Genomic DNA, 17,537 nt, shown 5'->3' with positions numbered 1-17,537 from the left:
CCACAATGGCAAAACTCCAATCAGTAGAAGTTGGGATATGAATTTATAAAGATGAAATCAAAAATAGTGCTTAAAAGTTACTAGAGGTCAAAAGGTAATTTGGGGTCACAAAAGACCGGTGCAAATCCAAAGTTCAGGCTGACCGCCTTTGACAGTAGGGCAGCTACAGGACCCAGACAGGTACGGCTGAAGATATACCTCAGATGGAGCTTTTGTCAAGGCTGAGAGGCTACTGCGTTGTTGTTCAGCTGCGCAAAGGGTGTCCTGCGTAGTTTATGAGCTCTGCTGAAGGTAATGCAATGCTTCATCGCTGAGCAGCGCAGAATATCATCGTCGAGACACGCAGGCTGTTGAACCACTGTCAACAGGCAGCACCTGCGTCAGCGTCAAATACACTACAGAGAGGTGCTTGATTTATCCAAAAAAACATATCCTGATATATTTCTTCTCTCTGTAGTGCCTATTCTTCTCATTTATAAGCAGTAAATAAACATGCAATGAAATGCTTTATTTAGGAAATTCTGGCTCCCCTGTAATATGGCTTTGACGATCTAGTTTTTCAGGGCTTGATGCATGATTTCTATCGCTGTTCGAAAACCTTTCTTGCAAACATTTTACGTACTCTTGGAAACTATTCTATGCCTGATTAATTTCACGTATTTACCGCAGTAATGTGTGTGCTTTAAATCAAAAGTCAAAATGCTGAACTCTAAGACAAAAATGTAAAAAAATGTATGTAATATATGTCAACGTAAAATAACTTTTTCACTCTTTAAATTCAACTTGCTCAATTGGAAATGGAAATTAACCCTCATTTCTTTTTTTTTTGAAGGAGCAGCATCTATTGTCCTGAACAACCGAGCATTCAGAATACTTCGGACTCTGAAGATTGCTGGTTGCGTAGTGATGATGTCTATGAATGCATCTTTCAACCCATCTATCCTGTGTGTGCATACACAATGTGGATAAACATCACGCATCCCTTGGGATCTCTTGCATCAGCACCAATCTGTGTCATGCCAAGAGATGTAGGTAGGTGCACGATGGATATTCAAGACTTAATCCTGCAGTTTCCTTAACTTGATTAGCAAAAAGCGACAAAAATTGGTTCTAATACTTCAACAAGATCGGTTTTTATTATCCATACATTTGCTCTTATGTATTTGATAAGTGTGATATTTCCCTTTTAACATGTGGCATATAGTCATTCGTTTGTATATATTGATGCGATTTGGTCAGAGTTAATGACCTCCCAGAAATGTAGCCCAATGCCGTTGCTTTTTATCATATTGGGGAAGGTGTGCTGAAAAGTGATCTGCCTCTGTTGACAGTGTAATATGTTACATGTCAGAGATGGGCTAGCGACAGGCAGCACATCTCGTGGTTGATTCTGTAATCAGATAGGGTCTCCTTTCTCATTGATGCTCTCAACTAAAAAAGCCTTTTAACATGTATTTCACAAACTATGTTTTCGTTAAATTTGTAGTTATTGGCGTTATATTCTGCCGGCATGCATTTTTAGAACTTTAGGGCGCTTTCTGAACTCTGTGAACATAAAAACAAACAAAAATCAATAATAAGGACAACAATTATAATTTAGGATCAATATATTTTCGATCTGCAGTAACCCACATTTATGTTCCTCTCTCTTTCACCTCGATTCCTTCGATCAAGGGTTCTTTCATAAACACTTTTCCAAGGACAGTGTGAACTAGATTGACAAAAAGACGTGTTGGACAACGCAAGCGCAAACCCCAGATGCAGTGCGTTGTGCCAACACTTCAACTTTGTGTTGCAGCAGATCTACTTAGCATTGTATGCCGATGATGACATCAGACGTGCTTGTGCAAACAATGGGGCATATTCTCAAGGGGCTATCGCTGAGTTAACAGCACTTCATCGCAGCCAAAGTTGCGATAAATGTATCACCCCATTCACAAGCTGGTGTTAACAGCCCATAACACCAGTTTACCCGCGATAGCAGCCGCAAAAAACATCACCACAGATGACCCTGGCAACTATCGCTAATGAGATGCAGAGTAGGCATTCCTGTGCAAAAAGCCACAAAAACACCACTCCACAAAATTCTCAACGACCAGCCAGATCGGTGAAAAGACCACGAAACATGCGATAATGCACGTTAGCAGCAGGAAATGAACACCTGCTCTGACCTGGTGTAAAGTCGGATGGCAGCCTGCACCATAAAAGGGAGTCTAGCCCACAGCCACACCTGAAGACCAACAGATGCCATGGAGCCACTGAACATGCGGGCCGGACACCCAAGAGGGCCCCAACACCCACCGCCACCCCCGGACCACCCCCACACCCCTGGACACCCACCGCCCCCTCCCCGGACCAACACTGAGGCAGCGCAGACAAAGACAGCGACCCTCCGAAAATGCACCAACCTCACAGACCCAACACCAGAGAATGTCATTGCCCACTATATGCTCAAAGGGACAACACTCCTCCGCAACCTGACCACCATTGCCCACAGGTTGACGGTACCAACACAGCAGACAACCAGCATCCCACCACAGACAAAGCTGCTGGCCATGCTGATCATGTTGGCCTCTGCTACCCTCCAACCTACATCCGCCTGAGATGGAGGAGTCACACAGCCAGGCCAATTTAAGTCCCCCACAACGGTCATGGATGACACCATCAGCTTGGTACCCCACTATCTATACTTCACACACACTGCGCAGGAACAGCCCGAGACCAACCAAGACGTGTATGCCACAGCTGGCTTTCTCCACGTATCAGGGGGCAATTGACTGCACACATGTCCTACTAGTGGCCCCTGGCGACACTGCACACAATAAGCACAACAGAAAGCGCACGTATCCCACCAATGGGACCACCGTGGAATCTCCGCCAACACCGCCGCCAACCACCCTGTCAGTGTGCATGATACCTGCACCTCCCGACAGTCCATCATCAACCTGCACCACCAGGATTGCACCCACGGAAATGCACTGCTCGTTGGCCAATACCAAATGCACACACCACACACCTCAACTCCACAATCATGCAACACACAGCACAGGAAATGCACACATCACAAGCTCACATACAGCATGCACACCCACCAGACATGATAGCACAACTCACTGTGGGAACCTGGGCCAGCCCTGCACATGAGCCATCAACGGCATGGCACCTCGGACACACAATAGCAGAATGTTGGCAGAGGTGGGGACCAGACATGTGCGAAGGAGGCAAGGGACTGATGAATGAGAATGTACACAATGCCAAGTGTGTCGTGTATGTGCTGGCCAGACTGCAGTATGCAGACCACACACATATCCATGTCGGCACACACCGCTGGTGTTTGGAGTGTAGTGGACAGTGGACGCAACCATGTCACCCCAGCCAATGGGGAAGATCGCAGAAATGTAGCTTGTGACGTCCCCCTGTAAGCGTGAGCGGAGTGTGCTGGCCCGGCGGACGCCAGGCCAGCGTAGGGGTTTGAATAAAAGGCATGTAACTCTGGGTGTGGTCCTCTTCCGGAATGCCCAACGTGTCTGCCAGGGTGGCGCCTCTCACCCCGACACAAGGCCGACGCTGTGAGCGGTGTTGCCAGCGATCCTGTGCGCCTGCTGCACCCCGGGCCTGAGGGCCCCGAACCAGTCCTGCCAGCCCCTGCACACCCAGGCCTCAATGCCCACCTACTGACACAGGCGTGTGTCGAAGAGGGCCCACCACGTGCCGGTGCAATCTCCGACTCCAAGCCCGAGGCCTGCGACCTTGGCAGCCTTCTCAGACCATCACGGCCTCCACAACACAGGCCCGCAGTACTCCTTTCTCACTGACTTACTCCACCGGCATGCACAACGGACAAGTAAGTCACACATTTGTAACTGAGTCTTGATTGCACCATGGCAGAGAACATAAATCATGGCTGAGTGAATGTCACTATACACCCTTCGATTTGGTGCAAACAGGTCTTAGTGTTACATCACAGCCGCAAGATTCTCTGGGCCTATGCGGACTACTGCTCCCGACCTACGCTGCGCTCCAGTAGGTCACAGAATTTGGACTGAACATCGATTAGTCAAAGGCAGAGTACTAATCATTGCATGCAAGGAGAGGCGTAAGAGGATGACGCGTTGCATTTGGGAGGAAAAAAGGATCATAGTTACGGAGGTGATCGAGCACTGCCCAGATGTCACTAACTCTGTGCATCGCGAGCCTACGACATGTGGCTGTGGCCCACTGCTGACCGCTGCCTCTGGCCTACACTGCGGTCCAGTAGGTCACAGAGTCTTGTTTTGGCAATGCCGGAGTTCATATCAGAGTACCGGTATCATCGCAGACTGCATACCCTCTCAGCCCCAGTGCCACTAAGTCTGTTCCCTGACAGTCATGAACACTCTGGTCGTACATTGGTGGTGTCTGAGTCTATGAACTAGGGGGTAGTTTTTATCCTCATGCAGATGATACCGAATTGGTGGTGGCAACAAGGCAGTCACTTTCCACTCCTCCATTTGCTGCTTCCGGATAGCTTCTTCCCTCTGCATTATGCCCTGGAGGACACCTTCCACTGTACCCCGCAACCCCTCGCCACATTCACCTTCGACATCGACGAGGACCCGCTCAGTCTGCGTGGCCCTACCTCAGTGGACCGCAAGTCACCGTCCCATGGCGGGGTGCTGTGCCGGCCGCTGTGCATCCGGGTCACTAACTCTTTGCTGGTCAGGGACCCCTTCTTCTGAGATATTGGATGGCCTCTGAAGCGATGGCCTTGGGGTCATCAACGCCATGTGTCTGTGGTCCTGTGCTGTCCGCTGCCTCTGGCCTCAACTGCGGACCACCAGAGCTCACACATCAAATCGAGTCCCAACCAGCCCGGACATTGCATCACTGCAGGAGGCACTCGCCACCACCGCCAGGACCAACTACAACTGCCAACTGCCAGTGTCGAAACGGTTGTCCTGTCAGACTGACGGAGTTGCTCACACCTGTCACAGATGTTATCTTCTTCCTGGTCTCCTGCTCAGCACTCCAGGTGCCACTAACTGTGCACCACGAATCATCGTCCATTACTGTTTTTGGTATGTGCTGTGGAGAGTTCACGGAGCAATGTCACCTCAGGCAGTGTGGGAGACCTGGGACGACGATGAAGGAGATGATGCAGGTGTGACCCCCCCACTGCAGCTGCATTAGGAATCCTAGACATTTTCTTCACATGAGCACACTCAGCTCTAGTGCCCCAAACTCAGCGCACTGCAACTCACAAACACTTCTGTTTGCTCATTGTGTGACCTCTGGACTTGCTCCAGATTCCTCCATGATGCTCCGCAGTTGTCCCTGTATAGATGGTGTTGTCTGTTTCCGTATTCACAGAGCTCACTGTTGTATTTGTTGCCAGCATCAACAACTCCCTGAGGGCTGGCTTGCACTCACCCCACACACATCCAGCACAGGCGTCACTGTACATGTGGCCCTGCCAATACAGGGCGCACAAGCCCGTAGCCAGTTCAACATAATATTTGCGTGTGTCCCTTTGGTCTTGTTGTATGCATGAGTGCCCTATGCCCTACGACATTACATTGTGCTGTGTGCAGCGGAGGCAGACATGTCACCGCAGGCAGCGGGTTAGAGCTTGGACATGTAGCTTTGTTATCACCGACTCAATTCATAAGAGGAGTGGACTGGGCCATCATACGCAGAGCCAACATGGGTGTGTGACTGATATGTGCGTGCCACTGGGCGTGGTTCTGTACTGAGAATGTGCATCTGCATGTGTCTCTATGGCAGTGTGGGTCTGCTTTGTGGGGAGTAGGTGGTCCCTGAAGGGTAATGGACACCCACGTATGTGTTCTAGTTCGCCTTCAATGGGTTCGGACCACACCCGCACCTGTTCGGCCATCTCCTTTTGGCATTCTGACACCTGGCATTGGGGTGCCATGTGTGGGTCGTAAAGTGTTGTGAGCCAGCCGTGCTTGCGGGTGCTTCATGCTGTGTGGTCTGTTGCAGGGGCTGGGTTCTCCTCTAAGTAGCTTGTTCGCCCTGGTCCTAGTAGTGGGTTGTGTGGGATGTCCATGGGCTGTTGTAGGGCGTTGGTGTCGAAGGTGTGGTGGTCATCTCCAGCATCACTTTGGGGTTTTCTGGTCCGACCTGCTGGAGGTGTTGATGGGCCCTCTGCAATGTGAAGGGGAGATGCATGTTGACGTTGTGCTGACATTTATGTTGGCGCATTGTTCTTGTAGACTGTGTGACAATGTACATTGTGACTGTTTGGGTGGTGCTGGCAATTTGAGGGGGGACAGTGGACATTTGGACTAAATGACTGATGTGAGGTTGTACCCGTACATATGCATCTCACAGTTCCCTGCTCTGTCAAATGTGATTGGCCTGTTTCTGCACATGGGCGGACCCAGTTGTGTCTCCTGTTCTGCAGTGTCGGTGTTGCACTTTGTGCCACATTGTCATGGGATGTGCTGTGATTGCTATGTGTGTGTGCTGCAGTCTGCCACGTGGATAGGGGACATGACCCTGGGAAATTATGGGGGTGCAGTGTACTACATATCGTTGTGCATGTGTGCCATTGTGCCCATTTCCCCCCGTACCCCCAGTCCCTGTTCGTTACTCACCCTGTTGTTGTTGTGTCAGGTCCTCTCGAGCTGTGTCCGTACTCCCACCGCCTTGCACCGTCTCCATACTGATGACTGTCCTCCATTTCCTCCAGCTCCTCCTGTGGCGCAGGACTCCCTCCTCCTGTCGCCGTTGCTGCCTTCCTGTTGGCAGCGGCTTTGGGCCTGGTTTAGGTTTTCACGTCATGCCAGCGCCTCTTGGCCTCCTTCATTGGCCTCCATGACACTCCGGTTGCATTCAAGGTAGTCTGATTGTGGATCAGTTGCTGGTAGTGATCTCTCACCTACGTGACGCTGGTCTTGTTTTCCTGAGAACTGCTTCCCATCTTCCTCTCCCTCTTCTTCTTGGCCTACCCCGAACCCGTTATTCCTTGCTGGTGGTCTGTGGGGCATGTGGGGTGCGCGTTGACCTCTGCGCTTGATCAGGGTGCATCCATGTTGCTACGCGCTTTGGATTCTTTCTGGTGTGTTGTTTTTGTTGCTTTTATAGTGCATTTTCCCGTCAGACGCTTGGGATTTGCAGGCCTGCCGCTGGTTTTTGATGCTTTTTGTATTGCAATTGGCCTCATCACAGCTTTTTTGGCGATCGTGTTTCGCATTTTTGCGGCGTGGCATTGATTTTAACGCGGCCATTTGACGCGTTATCTGGTGACTATCGCATGGTACTGCCATGTTCTGAATACTTGGTTAACACGGCGTAAATTTCCCGCGATAGACTGTGATGTTGGAGGTTGCGCCAAGTTACCTTTGCGATGGTTATCACACATTCTTGAGAATATGCCACAATGTCTCACTGTGTGCAGCGCAAATGCACGTGCTAAATAGAAAACTGTCATGATTAAAAATATAAAATAAAAACAGGGACCCGCCGAAAGTTTGGAAGAGAGCCTACTGACAGCGACTCCACCCAAGTGTCCAGGATAAAAAATGGCACAGTCTGGGTGGGAACCAGGAGAGAGAAGACCATTCAGGGACCAAGAACTGGGATCCATTGATTCCATGGAATGAATACTGAAATTCACTGATCTACATTGGTGATGTGAATAAACTAAAACAAATGTTTTCAGTAATTGTGAAAATTGCACATGGCAACAGAGCTGCACCCAGGAATGGCAGACTGGGAAAAAGTCAATGCAAGGGCACTTACAAACAAGCATTGGCCAAGCCGATAGGTCTCGCCTATGCAAGAGCTATTGGCTTTGCCAATTTTTTTTAGCTATGTTGTACACCAGAGTGGCTGCTGTTCAGCATGGCTAAAAGTTAGTGCATAAAGGAGAGTTTTGTGGAGTAGAGTGAAGTGTTATGGGATTGAATAGAGAGTCGTAGAGTGGTGTGGAGTGGTGCAGGGCTGAGTAAAGTTGAGTGGCGTTGAGTAGAGTGAAGTAGAGTGTCATGTAGTGGCATAGAGTGTTGTGGAGTGTCGTGGAGGGAGTACGGTGTTGCAGAGTGGAAGGGCATAGAGTGTAGTAAAGTGTTGTAGCATTGCGTGACATATAGTGGAGTAGAATGTCATCAGAGTGAAGTAGAGTGTTGTTGAGTGGAGTGGCATAGAGTAGCATGGAGTGGCGTAAAGCAGAGTGGAGTGGCATGGATGGCGTTGCATAGAGAGGAGTAGAGTGTTGCAGAGTAGAGTGGTGTGTAGTAAAGTGGGGTAGAGTAAAGTGGTGAAGAGTAGAGTAGAGTGGCGCAAAGTGTAGTGATGTGGGGTGCATTGGCATAGAGTAGCATGGAGTGGAGTGTTGTAGAGTGCAGTGGCAGAGAGTGAAGTGTCACAGGGTAGACTGTTGTAGAGTGCAATGGTGTATAGTAGAGTGGTTTAGTGGTCATTCACATGGATTGCAGTGGAGCAGAGTGGTACAGAGTAGAGTGGCATAGAGAGCAGTGGCACAGAGTACAGTGGTGCAGAGTAGAACAGAGTGGCATAGAATGCAGTGACATACAGCACAATGGTGTAGAGTGAAGGGGTGGACAGTACTTACATAGTTTTGATCTGGGAATACCGCTGAGTCACCTAAAAACTCTCTGAGATTCCGTTGAGTTCTGCTAGTGGCAGAAATCTGTATATCGCACTGCTAGCGCTCATCTTTAGCACGGGAGCTTGTCCAACACTGTAAAACCAGCACAAACTGCACCATGCAGCATGCCAGAGGGCGCTGCTTCTTTGTACTGCTTGAGTAGATTTTGTACTCAAACAGCAGCTTTCTCAACACAAGCAGCAGCTTTCCCAACGCAAGCAGCAGCTTTCTCAATGGAAGCGGTAGCAACCTGACGTGACCACTTGCACCGAGAAGTCTTGCGGCAGTTGGCAGAGTATTTCTAGAACTCTGCTCTCCAATCTGTGGGCGGAGTGGGCACAACACCTCGAACTCTGCTGGAGGAAATGATTTTTACACACACCCCTGGTAGGGTGCAGTGGCATATAGTGTTGCAGAGTAGAGTATGGTGGTGTAGAGTCCGGTAGTGCAGAGTAGATTGCAGTAGAGTGCAGTGGCGTAGAGTGCATTGGATTTAAGTAAAGTGGTGTAGAGTGCATTGGAATAGAGTGAAGTGGTTAGAGTAGAGTGCAGTGGTGTAGAGTAGTGCAAAGTAGAGTGGTGCAGAGAGGAGTGGTGCAGCTTAGATTGCAGTTGAATAGAGTGCAGTGGCACAGAGTGGAGTGGTACAAAGTGGAGTGGGGCAGAGTAAAGTAGCGCAGAGTGGAGTGAAGTAGCATAGAGTGAAGTGGTGCACAGTAGACTGGAGTGGTGCACGGTAGAGTGGAGTGGTGTAGGGTACACTGAAATGGCATAGAATGCAGTAGCATAAAGTGAAGTGGTATAGAGTAGATTATTTTAGAGTAGAGTGAAGTGGCATAGAGTAGAGTGGTGCAGGGTAGAGTAGAGTGGTGCAGGGTAGTGTGCAGTGGCATATAGAGTAGTGGCATAGAGTGCACTGGCATAGAGTGAGGTGTTGCAGAGTAGAGTGAAGTGGCCTAGAATGGAGTGGTGTACAATGCAGTGCGGAAGAGAGCAGTGGTGCATAGTAGAGTGGGGTAGAGTGTATTGGCATAGAGTAGAGTGATGCAGAGTAGAGTAGAGAGGCACAAAGTGAAGTGACGTAGAGTGCAGTATCATGGAGTGCAGTGGTGCACAGTAGATTAGAGTGGTGTAGAGTGGATTGGTGTAGAGTACAGTGGCATAGAATGGAGCGGCATAGAGTGCGTTGGCATTTAGTGCTTTAGAGTTGTGTAGAGAAGAGTGGTGCAGAGTGGAGTGCAGTGGCATAGCGTGCAGTGGCCATAGAGTAGAGAGGCATAAAGAGAAGTTGTGTAGAATGTCATAAAGTGCATTGATATAGAGTGTAGTGGCGTAGAGTAGAGGCGTAGAGTAGATTGGTGCAGAGTGAAATGGCATAGAGAACAGTGGCAGAGAGTTCATTGTGCAGAGCAGAGTATAGAGGGTGCAGTGGTGTAGAATGTACTCACTTTTTTGAAAATTGGTGTAGAGTACATTAGCATAGAGCGCAGTGGCATACAGTAGAGTGATGCAGAGTAGAGTGGAGTGGAGTGGCAGAGGGTAGATTGCAGTGGCATAGACTAGATTGTTTCAGAGTGGAGTGAAGTGGTGTAGCATGCAGTGCTATAGAGTAGAGTGTGTTAGAGTGCAGTGTCATAGAGTGCAGTCGAGTGGTTTGTAGTGTATTTGCATAGAGTGCAGAGGCATAGAGTGGAGCAATGCTGAATAGAGTGGCGTAGAGTGTAGTGGTGCACAGTGCATTAACACAGAGTGCAGTATATTGACATGGATTAGAGTGGTGCAGAGTAGAGTGCAGTGGCAAAGAGTAGAGTGACGTTGAGTTAGCATTGCAGAGTAGAGTTGCATAGAGTGAAGTGGCATACAGTGGAGTTGGGTAGAGTAGAGTGGAATGATGCAGAGTACAGTAGCATAGAGTGCTTTGGAGTAGAGTGCATTGGGGTAGAGTGGCATAGAGAAGAGTGGTGTAGAGTGCAGTGGAATAGAGTGCAGTGAAGTAGAGTGCATTAGTTCTGTATAAAGTGGTGTAGAGTGCATAGACATAGAGTGCAGTGGTTTGAGTAGGGTGCAGCAGCGTAGAGTAAAGTGATTCAGAGTAGAGTGGCACAGAGTGGAGTGGTGCAGCATAGATTGCAGTGACGTAGAGTGCAGTGCTGTAGAGTAGAGGGGAGTGGTGCAGAGTAGAGTGCAGTGGCATAGAGTAGATTGTTTAAAAGTAGAGTGGAGTGGCGTAGAGTGGAGTGGAGTGGTGCAGAGTATAGTGGAGTGGTGTAGAGTACAGTAGTGAAGAATGTAGTGGTGCATACTAGAGTATAGTGGGGTAGAGTCCATTGGCATAGAGTAGAGTGGTGTAGAGTAGAGAGGCATAGAGTGTAGTGTTGTAGAGTGTACTGGTGCCATGTAGAATGCAGAGGTACAGTGTGGAGTGGTGCAGAGTGGCAAGGAGTGGTGCAGAGTAGGGTGGAGTGGGGTAAAGTGGAGTATGCATAGTGTGGTAGCGCACTGCCATGCCAGACAACACATCATCTTTTTAATTGCCCATTACATTTTCACTGTTTTACAGTTTTACTGATAAAAGTATACAGCGCACAAATGATAATATGTGGAAAAGTAAGCACCTAGTATATTGATTTGTTTTGATCATATTAAAATATTTGCTTCTACCACACTTCCAAATTAACTAAAAATGTGCTTCATTTGTGCTTTCCTAATTCTGATATATTCTGAAATATCTGCACAGTTTATTTACAGGCATTTAATTTTGTTGTGTGCTTGAAAAAAAATAACATCACACAGCCTTCCTCCAGCACAATCCAGTTGCCAAGATAATTGTCACATACATCCTCTCAATTTGAATCAAAGAAACAAAAGTAAACACAAAGCTCCCTGGAAGACAGAGCCTGACATCTGACCTATGTCTCTGAATGCACAGCAAATGTGATAAGATAAGAACAAGATTTAAAGGCCTGTTTACAGAAAGGGAGCACTCAGAAGGATACTGTAAATAAGGTATGGGCCACAGAAGGGACACACTCAAGCTGGACCGCCTAAAACAAATAAAGCCAGCAAAAAAAAGCAAACAACTTTGAGTCACAAACCACAAAGCCAATGGTAGGCAATGGGTGGAATGCATTCCCAGGGGAAGATTTTCAAATGTCCCCGAGATGTTGTTACCAAAACAGACAGCACCTGCGCTGCCTGGTTGGCTTTAACCTAAAAAGTACTGTGTGGAAACAACAAATATGGCATGATATGAAGCGTGAGACAAAAGAGGAGTTACTGGGAATACAAAAGTGGCACAGGCAAGCAGGTGGGGAACTGGATAATCAGAAAGTCCTCACAGTAAGGGGGAACAGGTGGAATCTGGAATTGCATCATACATGGATATTAAAATTGAAGGAGCAGACAAAGCCACCATGAAGAATGAACTAACTACAGCAGTCCATGACAGAGACCAAATACTTAACCTTTCCAAACATACAATGCATGCCAAGAGCAGGGTAGTGCAATGATTTCAATATATATACAGGTATCTAGTGACTGAGTGTATATTCTTCTTTAATTACTAAATCATAAACAGATTTAATGAGTACCACATGAACTAACCTCAAGGAGCTATACCAAACCGTTGCCCTTAAAGCAGTTATTTTCAAATAAATTGCTTCCTGGATGGAGACCATTCTGTAGGGTGTGCCTCCAGTGGTTGCTGCTCAGTGATCCCCTCTGACATTCCTTTCAGTATCCTCGGGTTACTGATTTAGCCATCCTCCTTCCTCCACAATAATCATGATAGATTTCAGAAGGTAAATGTGCAATGAAGATGCCTTTAAAATTAGGATCTTGTCTTGTCATGGTTGCTGTATGTTCAAAGATATCAAATGTCACACAATGTCTTCTGGCCAAATTGCCCCCTTAGTTTTTTTAGCATTTTAGATTGGTGTTTGCTTTTCTTTCTCTGACTGCCAAGTGAGAGAATTTTTCATAGTGAACTATCTGACAATCTTGCTGTGGTACAGAGTGTACAAAAGGAAGGCTGTCAGCTTTTTCTAACACACAGCAACATTTAAATACCTGTAAATTAACTTTACAAATATTTCAAAATATTTCCGTAGTTAGGAAAGCACAAATGAAGCACAACTGGTTTGTAATTGTAACGTGTGAGGCAAACAAAGATTTTACAAGGATGAAAGTAAAAAATACATCGAGACACATTACTTGGGGATTTGGCCATGATCAATATGTGCCAAACTCTATTTCCACACATTATCATTTGTGTGCTACATAGTTGTATCTGCAAAAACTCATGGCAATGCTAATTTTGTGGCCAGTGTCCTCCAAATCACATACCAGACCTTTAGTACTCTACCGAATGGGTGTTGCTTATTTACTATATTTGTTCTTTTTGAAACACTTGGATTTTTCACATTCCCTATTACTATTACTTCAGGTATGTAAGACTGGTGGCAGCACCCCTTTCTGAAAATTTTTCTAGCACCACTGTATTTATGCCTAGTAACTAATAAGAGTACATGTACCCACACCCTGCCATCAGGGGATCGGACACATACAATTCAAAATACGACCATAGAGTTATTACAACTAACTTTACCAGTATGTTTTAGGTGTAAATTTGCCAAATGTAGTTCTATATGATGTAAATGGAGATCTTCATTAATAAATTCTGGCACTACCAGTTGAAAATAATACGGAAACAGACTCCAGATGAGGTAAATAATACACATCTGTCAAATGTTTCTACTGGGAGCACATAAATACCACATTAGTCTCAATACCAGAGTCTCAGAACGTTTTAGGCCGTTAACTGCCCACAGTTTTTTCAGTGTCACACTGGGTGAATTGGGAAATTGGAAAGGTTAGTTCTATCATGCATTACATTTTTCTTTGTTTCTCTCACAGTTATAGGCCTAAAGACCATACCTATAACCACCTGGAGCAAAGTGTGTTCACTGATGAAGAAGGGTGAGGCTTCCACTAATTAATAACACACTGTCCTGGAAGCCCTGAAGTATAAGGCCTCCATATATATTTATTTGGTCCTGATGAAGGCCATAGAACTGTAGGCACTGTTCCAGGCTGAAACATGTCAACCCGACCACTAGGTGTTGTGGACCAGTGACTCATCCACTAGCACCACTTTTGATTTTAGACTTATCCCTGTCCTACTCTTTTACAAGAATAAAGGTTCACCTAAAGGATAGGAGATCATTTTAATTCACTCACCACTGTAAACATCCAGACAGTCTTCCTCCTGTTGGAGATTTTGATGTCACTTGTAGAATGGGACACTAAAGTGACAAGACCCAATGATGACGCTATTCACCAAACCACCCTAAGCAGATATTTCAAACACCGCAGTCTGTGAATGTGTGGTTGAGGGTCTCTGAGACAAAAAGTTCTTACACTCTGGTATTGACACTAATGTGGTTCATTACCCCCCTTTCTGATAGATAACCAGTACCTCTTGGAAGCTGAATGAACCTCTGCTTCTTCCTCCCTCCATTTTTTTGATCTGTACTAGCACATAAATGCCACCCACCCCATGGGCACTGCACTCTTCCCCTTGTGTTGTGAGACTTTGGGATTAAGACACTAGCTACAGTTGAGTGTGTTTCCTTGTGTGTAGTCGTGTATGTGTTTGAACTTGTAATGTGTATGTTGTGTCTTTGAATGTGTGATAAGTAGTTTAATAACTCATATTTTTTAAATCCATTAACCAGTCACATAATTTTATATTTCCATGTTTATGCATCTGTTATTTTACATATACATAATGTAATTTGTATACAGTTATATGACACTTTGTTACATACATTTTATTTTATTTATTTTAGTTTGTAAAATTAGTTTTACATTTTAATAATATTTCAATATGTGTCTACAATGTTTACTGTTATATGGGCATTGCTTATATCACTAATATTTCTTTTATTTTTATATATTTTTTACATTTGTACAATGTAATGGACGCGATGTATTATATGACTATTTTTCCTTTGAGTGTCTTTATTTTTCCTGGCTGTTGAGGTATGTGCTAGTAGTCGTATTACCTAACCCCATTGATTTTTTTGCAGTACCTGTGAGTGGGCATGTGAGGTGTGTGACCTACTCCAAGACTCGCTGGAGTGGATTTTAGCTTGCTTTGGCCTGAAATACTAATGCAGTAGATAAGGGTGTAACTTTAGTGACTTGAAACTGATTTACACTTTTCTAGGTATATTCTTGTTTGACATGTTCTTCCTGTGCCTCTCCTTTCTTCCTCCTCCTCCCACATTTACACCAATGATATTGGACTATATGCTCAGAGCTCTATGCACTTGTGGCTGAGATGTTCGCACATAAGAGATAGGCATAGACCCACAATTGTACCTATGTGAATTCCATGTGTGAGTATGGGAAGTAGTCCAATTGTACTACTAGTATTACTTCACATAATCATAAATGTTTTTTTTATTAGGGCCTGTGGTGTTTTTGTGTTATGTACATTATGTGGGGTGTACTGACCACAGTCCCAGCTAAAATTACAGGTAATGCAACAAATGAAATATATACCACAAATGATAGCAATATCAGCAAAAGAGATGGTGGGGAAGCAGATTTGAAAATTAAGCTTCTATGTCGGTCTATGAAGTCAAGGCAGTAGTGTCCTGTTGGACTTGGCCTTTTCTGCAGGGTTATCCCCAAACATTTTGCTTCTTCCTCCTATTTTTTTCCTGACCTGCTGTTGTTGGTTTTAGGACTCTAGTCACTTTACCACTGCTGATCAGTGCTAAAGTGCATATGCTCTCTGTGTAAATTGTTATTATGCTTGGTTCTCCCAGAGTGGCATATTTGATTTACTGGCCAGTCCCTAGTAAGGTGCACTGAGTGTGCCGGGGCTGGTAAATCAAATACTACTAGTTGGCCTGGAGCACTGATTGTGCCACCCACATGAGTAGTTCTGAAACGGTAACTGAGACCTGCCACTGCAGTGTCTGTGCACAGTTGTTAACTGCCATGTCGACTTGGCAAGTGCATGTGCTTGCCAGGCCCTAACCTTCACCTTTTCATACATTTCAGTCACCCCTGAGGAAGACCCAAGGTACCCCTGTGTATGTGAAAGGTAGGACATGCCCTGATGTGTGTGGCATGTCCAGATAGTGAATTACTGGCAATTTCGGAACCGTTTAGGAAAATAAAGTTAGGCATGCCGGAACTCAGAATGTTGAGATGCATCTTTTAGTGAGGGTGATTTGTATATTCTCTGTTTGAAAATACCACTTTTAGAAAGTAGGTATTTTCTTGCCTAACCATCCAGTGTGCCTCTGCTAGGATGTGGTTTGACTGTCTGGCTGTAGAGTGACAGGGTCTGGGGAGGTGCAGTGGCTCCAGAGAGTCTGGATGAGTCAGCGCTAAACTGAATAGGCCTGATCAGCATTTGGAGTGGTGGAAGGAGTAGCACCTGCACCTTAATAGGGCTGTGTCTAGCTTCCACAATGATGGCTCCACCCCCCTGTGGTGTGTCTGGAGCCAAGGCTCACACTGACAATGGAGGTTGTTTTCCACTTGCAAAGTGAGTGTCCCCAGAACTGGTTTGGACTGGGCTCAGATCCCTGGGCCAGGAGAGAACAAAGAGATTTACTGTATAAAAAGAGTGGCCAAGACCTTTAGACTACTTCTGGAATCAAGAGGAACCTTTGCCAAGGAGAAGAGCTGGAGAAACTGAAGAGAAGTACTGCACTTGCTGTGTGTCTGGGGTTGGACTGCAGTTGCTGTTTCTGCCAAGGAAAGGAGAAGGACTTTGCTGTGTGCTGTGTCCCCAGCTTGAGAAAAATCTCCAAGGGCTTGAGTAAAGCTTGCCTCCTGTTTTGAAGTCTCAGGAACACAAAGACATCACCACCAGCTCCCCTGAACTTCCTTGCTGGGAGTTCTGGCCTGACAAGAAGTGCCTGTGACTGTGTAGGGCCTCTGGAGTTTGTTTCTGTTGCTGGGAGCTGGAAAGCAACGCAACAATAAGAAAATTTACGCCTCGCTCTTCTTGCGACCGTTTTTCTGATGCAACGCCATTTTTAAATCTCCAATTTTGCTTATATTGGAATGAGTGCTGCAGACACCCAAATCTTTTGCCTTCCTCCCCTTATATCTGCTGATCTTGTTTTGCTAGCCTTAGAAGTCTGCAGACCTTACCACTGCTAAGGAATGATAAAGTGCATGCACTCATTTCTTAAAACATGGTAGAATTAGCTTATACCCAATTGGCATATTTAATGTACTTTGCACACACAAGGAGATGATGGGCGGAGTGCTGAAACTTTTCAGACACTCACCCCCAGTCACAGATCTGGGTTGAATCAATCATCGTTGTTTAAATTACTTCACCACCTCAGTTCAGACCCAGCTATATGCAAATATGTCTTGACGCTGTGCCTTATAGGAACAGTCCAGCCCGAACTGCCAAGCCAGGTCTTCCCTGAACCGGAAACAAGCATCCTGGGACCGGTTTCGGCGTATCACCCCTCATCAGCCAGGCTAGCATGAATCCAGTGGTAAAGTGATCAAGGGACCCACGTCTTGGCATACCCTGCAAACTTATGGTGAACAAAGCAAACACAAGGAGATGATGGACGGAGCGCTGAAACTTGTCAGACACTCACCCCCAGTCACAGATCTGGGTTGAATCCATTATCGCTTTTTAGCTCACTTCGCCACCTCAGTTCAGACCCAGCTATATTCAAATCAGTCTTGACCCTGGGCCTCATGGGAACAGTCCAGCCCAAACTGCCAAGCCAGGTCTTCCCTGAACCAGAAAAAAGCATCCCGGGACTGGTTTTAGGGTAACACCCCTCATCAGCCAGGCTAGCTTGAATCCAGTGGCAAAGTGAGCAAGAGACCCACATCTGGGCATACCCCGCCAACTGGGCATAACCTG

The 17,537-nt window shown here is 46.3% G+C and overlaps 1 protein-coding gene across 1 annotated transcript in view; it reads left to right on the top strand.

Annotated features, from left to right (window-relative positions):
- LEPR (leptin receptor) overlaps positions 1-17,537 on the top strand; it is a 943,611-nt gene that overhangs the window by 783,952 nt on the left and 142,122 nt on the right. The window contains exon 10 of the mRNA XM_085602358.1: positions 833-1,032. Coding sequence (XP_085458484.1) covers positions 833-1,032 — 200 coding nt within the window. The remainder of the gene's footprint in view (positions 1-832; positions 1,033-17,537) is intronic.

The sequence above is a fragment of the Triturus cristatus genome, chromosome 4_2 (genome assembly GCF_964204655.1).
Source record: "Triturus cristatus chromosome 4_2, aTriCri1.1, whole genome shotgun sequence".
NCBI classification, from domain to species: domain Eukaryota; kingdom Metazoa; phylum Chordata; class Amphibia; order Caudata; family Salamandridae; genus Triturus; species Triturus cristatus.
This window is presented reverse-complemented; position numbering and strand designations above follow the sequence as displayed.